This window comes from Anabas testudineus, chromosome 8 (genome assembly GCF_900324465.2).
Source record: "Anabas testudineus chromosome 8, fAnaTes1.2, whole genome shotgun sequence".
Taxonomy (NCBI): domain Eukaryota; kingdom Metazoa; phylum Chordata; class Actinopteri; order Anabantiformes; family Anabantidae; genus Anabas; species Anabas testudineus.
This window is the reverse complement of record NC_046617.1, coordinates 16,366,999-16,383,448: the sequence shown is the minus strand read 5'-3', so window position 1 is coordinate 16,383,448 and position 16,450 is coordinate 16,366,999. Positions and strand designations below refer to the sequence as shown.

The 16,450-nt window shown below is 36.9% G+C and overlaps 6 gene segments (V, D, J or C); all 6 read left to right on the top strand.

Annotated features, from left to right (window-relative positions):
* Positions 1-179: 179 nt before the first annotated feature.
* LOC113151307 lies at positions 180-634 on the top strand. The segment is given in 2 exon segments: positions 180-241; positions 327-634. Coding segments are annotated over 2 exon segments (351 nt in total).
* Positions 635-2,232: 1,598 nt separating this feature from the next.
* LOC113157647 lies at positions 2,233-5,550 on the top strand. The segment is given in 2 exon segments: positions 2,233-2,300; positions 5,222-5,550. Coding segments are annotated over 2 exon segments (372 nt in total).
* A 1,427-nt stretch (positions 5,551-6,977) lies between these two features.
* Positions 6,978-7,463, top strand: LOC113157638. The segment is given in 2 exon segments: positions 6,978-7,037; positions 7,150-7,463. Coding segments are annotated over 2 exon segments (363 nt in total).
* A 2,188-nt stretch (positions 7,464-9,651) lies between these two features.
* LOC113157629 lies at positions 9,652-10,144 on the top strand. The segment is given in 2 exon segments: positions 9,652-9,707; positions 9,792-10,144. Coding segments are annotated over 2 exon segments (402 nt in total).
* A 2,232-nt stretch (positions 10,145-12,376) lies between these two features.
* Positions 12,377-12,862, top strand: LOC113157621. The segment is given in 2 exon segments: positions 12,377-12,436; positions 12,549-12,862. Coding segments are annotated over 2 exon segments (363 nt in total).
* Positions 12,863-14,063: 1,201 nt separating this feature from the next.
* LOC113157615 lies at positions 14,064-14,591 on the top strand. The segment is given in 2 exon segments: positions 14,064-14,130; positions 14,263-14,591. Coding segments are annotated over 2 exon segments (375 nt in total).
* Positions 14,592-16,450: the final 1,859 nt, after the last annotated feature.

The window sequence follows — 16,450 nt, the reverse complement described above, 5'->3', positions numbered from 1 at the left end:
TAAAACATGGCCTAATCAGGGAGTATTTTCAGTCCTGTTCTTATTTGCAGATATAATAAAACTGAACAGGCTTTTCTAGTGACTCAACATTTTGCTTTGCACATATGCAAACTCACTAATCTGATTTGTTAGTCAGCTATAAAAGCTCCACATCCGACTGTCAGTGGAGTTCACAACACATCAGTTTGACCATAAACCATGTTCTCTGTAGCTCTGCTGCTGCTGTTGGCAGCTGGATCCTGTGAGTCTCTCTGGATTTGTCTGCTGTTCATTGTATGCAGAGAAACTTAATTTGTTGACTGAAAATCTTTTCTACTTTTTAACAGGTGTGAATTGTGAACAGCTGACACAGCCAGCCTCTGTGACTGTGCAGCCAGGTCAACGTCTGACCATCACCTGTCAGGTCTCTTATTCTGTGAGCACCTATCGAACACACTGGATCAGACAGCCTGCAGGGAAAGGACTGGAGTGGATTGGAAGTGCACATGCTGGATGGAGCACATCCTACAAAGACTCACTAAAGAACAAATTCAGTATTGATTTGGACTCTTCCCGCAACACATTGACACTAAATGGACAGAATCTGCAGCCTGAAGACTCTGCTGTGTATTACTGTGCCAGAGAGCCACAGTAACATAAACCATCAGTAGAACTGAACAAAAACCCCTCAGTGTGTGAACAGTTGTAACATGAATCCACCAGAGGAGGAGCCCTCAGACCATGAATGATTTCAGACAAACAGGCAGTTGTGTAAATATCAATAGCAATGAAAAAGTCATATGTAATGAACTGTAATTATACAGAATAATCATACTAACATTCAATAATGCAATAAAGGCATCTTCCCAATAATGTTTTTTTCTCACCGTCAATGTTTACACTAATTAATGGGAACATTTAATATTCTGTGTCCTTCTTTCAAATAAGAAATGTAAGCATCAATACATTAATAGTAAATCTATTTTCCCTTTGACCTATTCACATACAATTTAATATTGTATTGCCTATAAATTACATTCATTACAAGAATGTTTTTAAATTGCTGTGTAGATGATAAGATGATAAGTATAAGTGGTATCTTAAAGCAAGGAATTTTGATGACTGCAATAAAACATGTCGCACAAGCCTTACCAACTGAATGTAAAATCCAATCTGCTTCCTGAGAGGAGGAGTAAATGCAAAATGAAGATGTTGTTCACCTCTACTTATGTGTCTACAAGATGATGATAGAAAACAGTGAACATAAAGTTTAGCATGATGTACTGCAAGACAGGACTTCTGCTGTTAACTATCTGCTGGGCAGGTGGAGATTATGTTTATCTTGTTCTGTCACAGATTTGACTTGTGCTTCTGAATTGATTTGAGTGTTTTGTTTTCATCTTGACAGGAGCTGATTCTCAGACTCTGACACAATCTGAACCAGTGATTAAAAGACCTGGAGAATCCCACACACTGACCTGTACTGGATCTGGGTATACCTTTAGTGACCACAGCATGCACTGGGTCAGACAGGCTCCTGGAAAAGGACTGGAGTGGGTTGCTTTTATCAGATATGATAGTAGTGATACGTACTACTCTCAGTCAGTCCAAGGTCGTTTTACCATCTCCAGAGACAACAGCAGAAACCAGCTGTATCTGCAGATGAACAGTTTGAAGACGGAAGATTCTGCTGTTTATTATTGTGCTCGACACCCACAGTGACTGAAGTTGGTTAAGATGCTGTACAAAATCCTACAGTAGACATTATTAATGAAATCAAATGTGTCACATACATTCATAAAACCAGTCCTAGATAAAAAATAATTATGAACAAATAAACAGACTTGACACCAAAACATTCTTCTGTTTACTTCTGTGCACAGACTTTATATATCTATTGAATGACAACATAATTCTAATATGACTACATTTGCTGTGTCTAGTTGTACCAGGACATAATTTTTTGGAGATAGTGTTGCAAATAGAATGTAGGTAATAAATTTAGTAAAAGTAAATTTGAATAATTAACTTTTATATTAGTAGTAATATTAGTAGTTGTTTCACTTCTGTAAGTGTAAATTAAAACATGACTAAGTCAGAAGGTATTTCCAGGCCTGTTCTTATTTGCAGATATAATAAAACTGAACAGACTTTTCTAGTGACTAGACATTTTCCTTTGCACATATGCAAACTCAGCAATCTGCTTTGTTAGTCAGCTATAAAAGCTCCACATCCGACTGTCAGTGGAGTTCACAGCACATCAGTTTGACCATAAACCATGTTCTCTGTAGCTCTGCTGCTGCTGTTGGCAGCTGGATCCTGTGAGTCTCTCTGGATTTGTCTGCTGTTCATTGTATGCAGAGAAACTTCATTTGTTGACTGAAAATCTTTTCTACTTTTTAAACAGGTGTGAAGTGTGAACAGCTGACACAACCAGCCTCTGTGACTGTGCAGCCAGGTCAACGTCTGACCATCACCTGTCAGGTCTCTTATTCTTTGAGCACTTATCGAACACATTTTATCAGACAGCCTGCAGGGAAAGGACTGGAGTGGACCTGTGGAAAATATACTGGAGATTCATCCACATTCATCAAAGAATCACTAAAGAACAAATTCAGTATAGATTTAGACTCTTCCAGCAAAACAGTGACTCTAAATGGACAGAATCTGCAGCCTGAAGACTCTGCTGTGTATTACTGTGCCAGAGAGTCACAGTAACACCAACCATCAGTAGAGCTGAACAAAAACCCCTCAGTCTCTGAACAGTTGTAACATGAATCCACCAGAGGAGGAGCCCTCAGACCATGTCATGCAGTAGATTGCTTTTATAGACACAGATAGTTCTCCAATCTCTTACTCCCAGTCAGTCCAGGGTAGATTCACCATCTCTAGAGACAACTCCAGCAGTAAACTCAAACTATTCATCTACAGATGATCTATCTAGCTATCTATCCATCTTTCCATTTATCTATTTATATTGCACTCAATCACAACAAAAAGTCATCTCAAGGCACTTTACAGTGTTTAGGTTTTAGGAACTTACAAATATTACTGTATATACAACTATGTAGAAAACCCAACAACCCCAATTGATCAGCACTAGGCGACAATAAACTCCCTTTAGAGGAAGAAACCTCATCTGTAGTTTGTTAAAACAAAGAGACTTTCCCCATTTATGTTTTTATAGGTTTAATTGTCTCATAAAAAGCTTATAAACATGTATTATTTTCTATTTTTATTATTAAACTTGGGAAACAAATTGTTTGATTGAGCAAATGAGTTGTGGCGGTAGTGAAGTTTATTCAGCTGATGTTGAAGAAGAATTTAAAGCCAGAAGGAAAAGTGGTGTGGAAATCAACACAGGGCAATACAATATGTATGCTATAAAATAATAAACCTTCAAAGAAAATGAAGAAAACTTGTTAAATTTGTCAAAATCATTAGGAAAAGCTACATATGAAATTTACACTTTATAGTTCAATTTAAATGGTTTTCAACAGTGACAACATTTTGAAATTGTCCAATATAAAGTACAGTAGACTAGAGTAAATGTATGTTAATGGTATGTACATGTACAAAACATACCCTACTTAGATCAATAAAAGTTTAAATGGCTGCCATTGAAAGATTGCGAAAGCATTAAAAACTGAATGAAAAATCCAATCTGCGTCCTGAGAGGAGGAGACAATGCAAAATGTAGATGTTGTTCATCTCTACTTATGTGTCTACAAGATGATAATGGAGAACAGTGGACACACAGTTTAGCACGATGGACTACAGGACAGGACTTCTGCTGTTAACTATCTGCTGGGGCATGTGAAAATATATTTACAGATTAGAATTTTACATTTTTTTACATTTACATTTTTGCTGATCTCACTGAGACTCATTTTTCAGTTTACAGTTGAATTGATGTTGTCATTTATGACAGGTGTTGATGGTCAGACACTGACAGAATCTGAACCGGCCGTTAAAAAGCCTGGGGAATCCCAGAGACTGACCTGTACAGCGTCTGGATTAAACTTTGTTGGCTACAGCATGCACTGGGTCAGACAGGCTCCTGGAAAAGGACTGGAGTGGGTCGCTTATATCAGACATGATAGTGCTAACATCTACTACTCTCAGTCAGTCCAAGGCCGTTTTACCATCTCCAGAGACAACAGCAGAGATCAGGTGTATCTGCAGATGAACAGTTTGAAAACTGAAGATTCTGCAGTTTATTACTGTGCTCGAGAGTCACAGTGACTGAAACTGACCAAGCAACTGTACAAAATCCTACTGTAATTCTTAGCAGACTGAGGACTGTTAGCAGACACTCAATTACACAAATTCATAAAACCTTTCCATAAAGAAATATGATTATTTAACAATAAACATTAAACACAACAATAACTACTGTATAAAATAGGGGAAAAACACACTGGTGTATGATTAAAGAAAATGTGTTATCTTCAGTATGCAAACAACCCAGTGCATTGACCAAAGTCAACATATAATAAAATGTAATAAATATCATATCATATCATATCATATCATATCATATCATATCATATCATATCATATCATATCATATCATATCATATCATATCATATCTGTCATGATTCGAGCCTCGGTGCTTCCTGTATTTCCCCAGTGCCCTTATTTTGACAACTTCCTGTTTCCTCCTCCCTACTTCAGTCCCTCCTTTCCTTCACTCACCTAATTGATCTGGTTTCACCTGGTTTCCCCCACACTACATATACAGGCCTGCTCACCTTTCTTCCCTGCCAGATAATCTGTTCTCAACTCCCGGACCCTATCCATCGTTTCTCTTGGACTGACTTATTTTGGATTTTTCTGACTCTGCCTGCCAAAAAAATTTGTAATATTATTTGTAGTACTATTAGTAGTTGTTTCACTTCTGTAAATGAAAATTAAAAAATAGATAAGTCAGAGGGTATTTTCAGGCCTGTTTTTATCTGCAGTTGTAATAAAAACTGTAAGGGGTTTTTATAGTGACTCCACTTTATGCTTTGATCGTATGCAAACTCAGTAATCTGCTTTGTTAGTGAGCTATAAAAGTTCCACATCCGACTGTCAGTGGAGTTCACAGCACATCAGTTTGACCATAAACCATGTTTTGTGTAGCTCTGCTGCTGCTGTTGGCAGCTGGATCCTGTGAGTCTCTCTGGATTTGTCTGCTGTTCATTGTATGCAGAGAAACTTGATGTTTTGACTGAAAATCTTTTCTACTTTTACCAGGTGTGAAGTGTGAACAGCTGACACAGCCAGCCTCTGTGACTGTGCAGCCAGGTCAGAGTCTGACCATCACCTGCCAGGTCTCTTATTCTTTGGGCAGCTATCGCACACATTTTATCAGACAGCCTGCAGGGAAAGGACTGGAGTGGACTTGTGGCAAATATACTGGAGATTCATCCATATACATCAAGGAATCACTAAAGAGCAAATTCAGTATAGATTTAGACTCTTCCAGCAAAACAGTGACTCTAAATGGACAGAATCTGCAGCCTGATGACTCTGCTGTGTATTACTGTGCCAGAGACCCGCACCGTAACACAAACCATCAGTAGAGCTGAACAAAAACCCCTCAGTGTCTGAACAGTTGTAACATGAATCCACCAGAGGAGGAGCCCTCAGACCATGAATGATTTCAGACAGTGCTATAAATATCAAGCAATGAAAAAGTAATATGTAATGATCTGTCATTGTACAGAATAATCATGCTAACATTCAATAATGCAATAAAGGCATCTTTCCAAGAATGTGTTTTTCTTACTGCTAATGTTTACACTAATTCATAGAAGCATTTGTTATTCTGTGTCCTTCTTTCAAAAAAGAAATGTAAGCATTGATACATAAAAAGTAAATCTAATCTCATTTGGACCTATTCAAGTACAATTCTATATTGTATTGCCTGTAAATTATTATTAAGATGATAAGATATCTAATCACAACATTTAATGCCACTTTGTGTATTGGAAAACATAGAAGTGAATATATTGGATTAGGTAAATAGCTTCTGTGATCTATTTCTGTTAACTCTGACAAACACAATTTTATCTGTCTGAGGTGGAGTCAGTGTAAAACATGCTAGTCTTTGACAACAAAATTATGAATGAGTTAAGGAAACATGGGTTAATAAGAGCAGGATTTCTTGTTGATGTTAAATATGTTGTGACATGGATGTGATGGTTTGAGGTTTGTGCCAAAATTTCCCTTTTAGATTGGGACAATTGTCTCTAAAGAGAGACAATGAAAGTAACATTAACTCTGAGTTTATACTGAACAAATATTACTTGCTAAATTCTGATGAAGGACACCTGGACAAAACGTAACACCAAACTATAACTGAGATCCAAGTTAAATCTCTTTTTAAATTTCCTATATTGTGAGGAGGAGTCAATGCAAAACTCAGACGTCTTCCACATCATACAAAAACTACTTCTGCTCTTTACCACCATTTGGGAACAATCAGCTGTAACTGTATCACTTGCCAAGATTATCTATCTATCTATCTATCTATCTATCTATCTATCTATCTATCTATCTATCTATCTATCTATCTATCTATCTATCTATCTATCTATCTATCTATTTATTTATATTTATATATTTAGAGATTCCTGCTGGACTCTCTTGCCTTTGATGCATGAACATTGTATGATCCAATAAAAAAAGTGTATAAATAACATTTCCTGTTTCTGTTGCTTATTGCAAAATAATCCTATGTTCTCACCTAAAGCATATATTAAAATTAATTTAATTAAGTTATTGAGGAACAGGAGACTTAAAATATTTATTATCCTGTTGCAGAAAATATACGGAAAGTTCAAGAAAGAGTTTTGAACATACTGTATGTCACATGTAAGGTAATAAATCTATTCACCAACAGCAAATGAGCCAGTTCCATACTGTGAGGAGGAGTCAATGCAAAACTCTCATATCTTCTACCCTTTATTTATCTGACTGCAGAGACAATGGCAGAGAACAGTGGACACACAGTTTAACATGATGGACTATAGGACAGGACTGCTGCTGGTAACTCTCTGCTGGGCAGGTGAAAATATTCACAGATCAGAATTTTACATTTTCTGTCACCAACAGTTTTGCTGAGCTTACTATAACTAATTTTTCAGTTAACAGTTGAATTGATGTTGTCATTTTGACAGGTGGTGATAGTCAGACTCTGACAGAATCTGAACCGGCCGTTAAAAATCCTGGAGAATCCCACAGACTGACCTGTACAGCGTCTGGATTCAACTTTGGTGGCTACAGCATGCACTGGGTCAGACAGGCTCCTGGAAAAGGACCGGAGTGGGTTGCTTACATTAGCAGTGCCAGTAGCTACATCTACTACTCTCAGTCGGTCCAAGGCCGTTTTACCATCTCCAGAGACAACAGCAGAAACCAGCTGTATCTGCAGATGAACAGTTTGAAAACTGAAGACTCTGCTGTTTATTACTGTGCTCGACACTCACAGTGACTGAAACTGGCCGAGCAGCTGTACAAAAATCCTACAGTAGTTCTTAGTAGACTGAGAGGCAGCAAGATTGACGTGAATGCTTGTTTTCTTTCTTTACCTGTTTTTGATGGACACCCTCTCACTCTTATGTACATTCATGAAACAATAACGATAATCACTATTGTATAAATTCAGGAAAACGCCATCTTCAGTATGCAAACAACCCAGTGCATGAACCATAGTTTTAATCAGACATCACACATAATGATATATAATATAACAAAAGATAATGATATTAGTAGAAATAAATGTTTTATATATGGACACACAATTTGGGTTCATTAGTGACCTTCTTTCTGCAAATACACATCTCACAAAAGTAACTAGACAGTAAGAGACAGGAGAGACAGTAAGGGTATCATGTGTCACGTCTGGTTTCACCATGACAAGTTGTGGTAACCAGAGAAGAAAAACTCTGGAATGAATGTTGTGGATAAACACAGAAAACACTTTAAGCTCTGCTAGCTCTTTTCAAAACTATATCTCTTTCTATCAATATGGATTCAGCACCAATAAATAAATAAATTACTACTGAAATCTTCAACAAATAGCTAAATATGAAATTTAGGTAAACTATCACCCCATAGCCTAAAAAGTTCTTGCATAAATTCACCAGAGGAGGCACTCTAAGACTACTAATGGTATTTTGTACTTGTTTGTTTCTTTTCTTTCTTCCTTACATTTTTTTAGAAAGCCTGTGTGGGTTGTGTTTTATGCTTAAAATACTTAACACTTAAAAATATAACATATAATTTTTATTATGTCTATTCTTGATGTAATATTACATCTGACATTGATGGAGAAGTGCCACTCCCTCCCTATAACAGCCAAATGCAAATTTTTTATCTGTTCACTGTGTACTTCTGTCCTGCTGACTGTTCTTATACTTTATGTGGATCATCAGAGGTCTCATCTGCAGCCTCAAGATGATAAACATACTCACTCTTCTGTTGGTTGTTTTCTCTCCGCCCTGTGAGTTCTCCTGCTTTTATTAGTTTACCTTATATCAAATAACAGCAGTCAGTGACCTGAAGACCTCCCAGATGACTGTAACACATTATTTTCTTTCTTGTCATCAGGTTGTACAGGTCAGAGTATGGAGTCCATTTCCTCCACTTCAGTGTCGAAAAGGCCTGGAGAGACTCTGAGTCTCTCCTGCAGGGGATCTGGTTTCACATTTAGCTGTTGTGTTATGCTCTGGATAAGACAACCTGCAGGAAAAGCACTGGAATGGATAGGGAGCGGCTGGTGTAAAACATGTTTGTCTTTGACTTTTGTGTTGAATTATGAATGAGTTAATGAAACATAGGTTATTATAAGCAGGATTTGTTGTTGTTGTTGTTGTTTTTGTTAAATATTTTGTGACATGGATGTGATGGTTTGAGGTTTGTGCCACAATTTCTCTTATAGATTGGAACAATTTTCTCTAAAGAGAGACAATGAAAGTAACATTATGTAGAAAACCCAACAACCCCACTTGATCAGCACTAGGCGACAAAAAAAAATCCCTTTAGAGGAAGAAACCTCATCTGTAGTTTGTTAAAACAAAGAGATTTTCCCCATTTATGCTTGTATAAGTTTTGTTGTCTCATACACAGCTAATAAACATGTATTATTTTATATTTTTACTATTAAACTTGGGAAACAAATTGTTTGATTGAGCAAATGAGTTGTAGCGGTAGTGAAGTTTATTCAGCTGATGTTGAAGAAGAATTTAAAGCCAGAAGGAAAAGTGGTGTGGAAATCAACACAGGGCAAAACAAACTGTATGCTATAAAATAATAAACCTTCAAAGAAAATGAAGAAAACGTGTTACATTTGTCAAAATCATTATGAAAAGCTACATATGAAATTTACACTTTATAGCTCCATTGAAATGGTTTTCAACAGTGACAACATTTTGAAATTGTCCAATATAAAGTTCAGTAGATTAGAGTAAACGTATTTTAATGGTATGTACATGTACAGAACATACCCTATTTAAATCAATAAAAGTTTAAATGCCTGCCATTAAAACATTGCACAAGCAGTCAAAACTGAAATTAAAATCCAAACTGCGTCCTAAGAGGAGGAGACAATGCAAAATGTAGATGTTGTTCATCTCTACTTATGTGTCTACAAGATGATGATAGAGAACAGTTGACACAGAGTTTAGCATGATGGACTACAGGACAGGACTTCTGCTGTTAACAATCTGCTGCGCAGGTGGAGATTATGTTGATCTTGTTCTGTCACAGATTTAATTTGTGCTGCTGAATTTATTTGACTGTTTTGTTTTCATCTTGACAGGAGCTGATTCTCAGACTCTGACACAATCTGAACCAGTGGTTAAAAGACCTGGAGAATCCCACAGACTGACCTGTACTGGATCTGGGTATACCTTTAGTGACCGCAGCATGCACTGGGTCAGACAGGGTCCTGGAAAAGGACTGGAGTGGGTTGCTTATATCAGATATGATAGTGCTAACATCTACTACTCTCAGTCAGTCAAAGGTCGTTTTACCATCTCCAGAGACAACAGCAAACAGCAGGTGTATCTGCAGATGAACAGTCTGAAGATGGAAGACTCTGCTGTTTATTATTGTGCTCGACACCCACAGTGTCTGAAATTGGTTAAGAAGCTGTGCAAAATCTTACAGTAGTCATTATTAATGAATTGCATATTTTGTTTATCGTTTGTTGTTGTTTGTTTTAATGGACACTTGCCCCTGTGTCACATACATTCATAAAACTGACTGACTGTGTGTCAGGGGGAAACAATTCAAAAAAGACACAAGCCAAACATTTAAATTAAGCTAGATCACTTTTATAAACTACTTTTGTGAAGTCAAACAAACATAATAGTATCCTTACAACATATATACTTATTGTCCATCTTTTTGACTTTAATAATAAAATAGGACTTTCTTTATTTTTTTGCTCTTGTTTTACTGGATAGATTCCTGCTCAACTCTCTTGCCTTTCATGCATCTCACTTCAAGCATATATTAAAATTGATAAGTTATTGAGGAACAAGAGACTTAAAATATTTCTCATCCTGTTGCAGAAAATATTTTGAAATGTTCAAGAAAGAGTTTTGAACATATGTCACATGTAAAGTAAAAAAATCTATACACTAAAAAGCAAAGGTGCCAGTTCCATACTGTGAGGAGGAGTCAATGCAAACTCTCATATCTTCTAGCCTTTATTTAACTAACTGCAGAGGCAATGGCAGAGAACAGTGGACACACAGTTTAACATGATGGACTATAGGACAGGACTGCTGCTGGTAACTCTCTGCTGGGCAGGTGAAAATATTCACAGATCAGAATTCTGCATTTTCTGTCACCAACAATTTTGTTGATCTTACTATGACTCATTATTCACTTAACAGTTGAATTGATGTTGTCATTTTGACAGGTTGTGATAGTCAGACTCTGACAGAATCTGAACCGGCTGTTAAAAAGCCTGGAGAATCCCACAGACTAACCTGTACAGCGTCTGGATTCAACTTTGGTGGCTACAGTATGCACTGGGTCAGACAGGGTCCTGGAAAAGGACTGGAGTGGATTGCTTATATCAGATATGATAGTGGCTACATCTACTACTCTCAGTCAGTCAAAGGCCGTTTTACCATCTCCACAGACAACAACAGAAACCAGCTGTATCTTCAGATGAACAGTTTGAAGACGGAAGATTCTGCTGTTTATTATTGTGCTCGACACCCACAGTGACTGAAGTTGGTTAAGAAGCTGTAAAAAATCTTAGAGTAGACATTATTAATGAATTGCATATTTTGTTTATTGTTGTTTGTTTTAATGGACACTTGCCCCTGTGTCACATACATTCATAAAACCAGTGCCAGAGGAAAAAATGAATGTAAACAATATTCAGAACTGACCTCAAAATCATCGAGTGAAATATAGCTTTATGTTCTTTATTGTTTTGTAAAGTAAAACTTCATTCTTAACATATGATTTTGAAACTGTAAAATTAGTTTTTATTTTCTCATGCAATTTCAACAACCTTGATGTTTTATTAGGTTTTTAAAACTTACAGTACAATACACACTTCAAACATAATTCATAGAATATTAACATTGCTGACTGTGCTGCTGCTTTTATTTCCATGGCTGCACTTTGTTGTGGTTAATGATTTTAACTTGATACCATTGTCCAGGATTCATGGTCATATTCACATTAAACATAGTGGAGTTCACAACACATCAGACTCGACATTAACCATGTTTTCTTTTGGAAGAAGACGTATTGGATATGCAACATACTACAAAGATTCACTAAAGAATAGGTTCAGTATCACCTCAGATTCTTCCAGTAACATAGGAATGGAAAATATTAAGTCATGTGTCATGATTTTATCAAATGAGTCTCACTGTGCTTTGACTGACTGTGTGTCAGGGGGAAACAATTAAAAAAAGACACAAGCCAAACATTTAAATTAAGCTAGATCACTTTTATAAACTACTTTTGTGAAGTCAAACACACATAATAGTATCCTTACAACATATATACTTATTGTCCATCTTTTTTACTTTGATAATAAAATAGGACTTTCTTTATTTTTTTGCGTTTGTTTTACTTGATAGATTCTGGCTCAACTCTCTTGCCCTTGATGCATCTCACTTAAAGCATATATTAAAATTGATAAGTTATTGAGGAACAAGAGACCTAAAATATTTCTCAACCTGTTTCAGAAAATATACTGAAATGTTCAAGACAGAGTTTTGAACATATGTCATATGTAAAGTAAAAAATTCCATACCCGAAAAAGCAAATGAGCCAGTTCCATACTGTGAGGAGGAGTCAATGCAAACTCTCATATCTTCTAGCCTTTATTTAACTAACTGCAGGGGCAGTGGCAGAGAACAGTGGACACACAGTTTAACATGATGGACTATAGGACAGGACTGCTGCTGGTAACTCTCTGCTGGGCAGGTGAAAATATTCACAGATCAGAATTTTACATTTTCTGTCACCAACAGTTTTGTTGATCTTACTATGACTCATTATTCACTTAACAGTTGAATTGATGTTGTCATTTTGACAGGTGGTGATAGTCAGACTCTGACAGAATCTGAACCGGCCGTTAAAAATCCTGGAGAATCCCACAGACTGACCTGTACAGCGTCTGGATTCAACTTTGGTGGCTACAGCATGCACTGGGTCAGACAGGCTCCTGGAAAAGGACTGGAGTGGGTTGCTTACATTAGCAGTGCCAGTAGCTACATCTACTACTCTCAGTCGGTCAAAGGCCGTTTTACCATCTCCAGAGACAACAGCAGAAACCAGCTGTATCTGCAGATGAACAGTTTGAAGACTGAAGATTGTGCTGTTTATTATTGTGCCAGAGACTCACAGTGACTAAAACTGGCCGAGCAGCTGTACAAAATCCTACAGTAATTGTTAGCAGACTGAGAGGCAGCAAGATTGACGTGAATGCTTGTTGTCTCTCTTTATCTGTTTTTAATGGACACCCTCTCAGTCTTATGTACATTTATAAAACGCTTTCATTATGAACAATAATGATAATCACTAATGAATAAATACAGGAAAACGCCACCTTCAGTATGCAAACCCAGTGCATGAACCATAGTTTTAATCAAACATCACATAATGATATATAACACAACATAAGATAATGATTGGTATATATGATGTCAATAGAAATGTTTTATACATGGACACACATTTTTGGTTTATTAGTGACCTTCTTTCTGCAAATACACGTCTGACAAAAGTAAAGACAGTAAGAGTAAGTAAGAGTCAGCAGAGACAGTAAAGATATCATGTGTTACGTGTGGTTACACCATGACAAGTTGTGGTAACCAGAGAAGAAAAGCTCTGGAGTGGATGGGATGGATAAACACAGAAAACACTTAAAGGTCTGCTAGCTCTTTTCAAAACTATATCTCTTTTTCTCAATATGGACTCAGCACCAATAAGAAAATTACTACTGAAATCTTTGACAAATAGTTAAATATGAAATATACAATTGGTAATTTTGTTTAAATCATTTACAAAAGAAAACATCAATAATAAAAATGATAACAAAAAACTTTTAGAAGCAATATTAGGACAATGACATATCTATATATGAGTAACTGGAAATTACAGCATTACATGTTCTGGAATAAAACTTGAAAACGTGTGAAAAACCATTTTATTTGTGAAGGCAGGTTGAAGGCTGACCATCATTTGCCAGGTCTGTTAGCAGCCTCGTGCTACCATTATTATTGCGACAGACACCCAAAAGGTAAACTATCACCCCATATCCTGAACAGTTGTTACATGAGGCGCCCTAAGACCACTAATTGTATTTTATACTTGTTTGTTTCTCTTCTTTCTTTTTTCCTTAAATTTTTTTAGAAAGCCTTGTGTTATGTTCATTTTATGCTTAAAATAGAAAAAGAAAAAGTAAAAATATGATTTTTATTATATCTATTTTCAAATATAATATTACATCTGACCACTCCCTCCCAATAATAACCAAATGCAAATTCTTTATCTGTTCACTGTACTTCTGTCCTGCTGACTGTTCTTATACTTTGTGTGGAGCATCAGAGGTCACATCTGCAGCCTCAGGATGATGAACACACTCACTCTTCTGCTGGTTGTTTTCTGTCTGCCCTGTGAGTTCCCAGGCTTTTATCAGTTTACCTTACATCAGATAACATCAACTGATGGTTATTCAGTGATGGCTGAAAACCTCCCAGATGACTGTAACACATTCTTCTATGATTCCTCTTCTTTCTCGTTATCAGGTTGTACAGGTCAGAGTATGGAGTCCATTCCTTCCACTTCAGTGGTGAAAAAGCCTGGAGAGACTCTGAGTCTCTCCTGCAGAGGATCTGGATTCACATTCACCTGTTGTACTATGCACTGGATAAGACAACCTGCAGGAAAAGCACTGGAATGGATGGGGGTTGGCTGGTCAGATGCCAGCAAAAACACTTATGCCAGCAGTGTGAGAGGACGTTTAGAAATCAGTAGAGATGACAGTAACAGCATGGTTCATCTGAGACTGTCCAACCTGAAGCCAGAGGACTCTGCTGTGTATTACTGTGCTAAACACACACAGTGTTTAATGTAAGCTTGGAGGCTTTACAAAAACCTCTTTTTCCACCTACAACCTGCAAGTGGCAGTAAGAGATCTAAAATATGATGGTGAAAGCACCACTGTGAACAATCCAACCCCCTGGGAACAATGAGAGAGGAAACCCCTTAAAGCACCTGTGATCTCAGTTACATTTGTTTTATCAAAAAACAGTTGAGTTGTCAACTGATAATATAGTTTTTTTTCTGTCAAATTCTTATTCCGGAGCTGCAATAAGAAGAAATTAATTGCATTATAAATGTTACACCTAATAGTTACATTAAAATTGTTTAAACACTGTATTTATAATAATGAGTTATAAACTACACAACAGATAGATACAATTCAGACACGTTACATTATATTGCGTAATAAAGACATACTGTCTGCAGACATATTGTACTGTACATGAAGTAACACTGACAAGATTCTTCTTTTTGCTTCAGTTGGACCAACACTGAAGCTTCACTGTGTGATTCTGTGCAAACCTAGTGACACTCTTACTTCACATTGATTTGCCATCATTGATTTTAATTAATATGAATTCATTTATTATTGAATAATCTAAAATTTATATTGAAACAGTAAATTAGTAACAATCTTCTTTAAACTACCCCGATTCTATTACATTTTGAAATAAAATTGTTGTCAGTATTCAGCAAATGTTTCACATCAGACTGTCACAAACATTCAGTTTCACAGAAATCGTATTAATCATTAAAAAAAAGGTTTTAACAGGTGTGAAGTGTGAACAGCTGACACAGCCAGCCTCTGTGACTGTGCAGCCAGGTCAACGTCTGACCATCAGCTGTCAGGTCTCTTATTTTGTGAGCAGCTGGATCCCACAGCCTGCAGGGAAAGAAGTGGAGTGGATGGTATCCGCGCATAGTGGCATTGTGACACATATTATCCTGAAATTACTTGCATGCGCAGAAGCAGAGGATAAATCATATGTCATATGTAAGGTAGAAAATCTATTCACCAAACTTTAAATGACATCAAATTCAAAGACAGTTCCATCCTGTGAGGAGGAGTCAATGCAAAACTCTCACATCTTCCACCTCTATTTATCTGACTGCAGAGACAATGACAGAGAATAGTGGACACACAGTTTAACATGATGAACTATAAGACAGGACTGCTGCTGTTAACTCTCTGTTGGGCAGGTACAAAGTTTCACTGATTTTAATTGGACATATTTTCATGACCAACATGTTGCATGACAAGGATTTGTCTTTTTGTTTTAACAGGTATTGATGCTCAGACTCTGACAGAGTCTGAACCAGTGGTTAAAAGACCTGGAGAATCCCACACACTGACCTGTACAGCGTCTGGATTCACATTCAGCAGCCATAACATGAACTGGGTCAGACAGGCTCCTGGAAAAGGACTGGAGTGGATTGCTTACATTAGCAGTGGTGGTGGCAGCACCTCCTACTCTCAGTCAGTCAAAGGCCGTTTTACCATCTCCAGAGACAACAACAGAAACCAGGTGTATCTGCAGATGAACAGTCTGAACACTGAAGATTCTGCTGTTTATTATTGTTCCAGAGAGTCACAGTGACTAAAACTGGCCGAGCAGCTGTACAAAATCCTACAGTAATTGTTAGCAGACTGAGAGGCACCAAGATTGAAGTGATATATTATTTTCTCTCCATACCTGTTTTTCATGGACAGCGTCTCACTCTTACGTACATTTATAAAACATTTCCATAAAGAAGTATGATTATTTAACAATATTCATTAAACACAACAATTGCTAGTGTACAAATAAAGGAAATACAACATCAGCATCAGTATGCAAACAACCCAGAGCATGAATCATAGTTTTAATCACACATTTCATATAATGATAG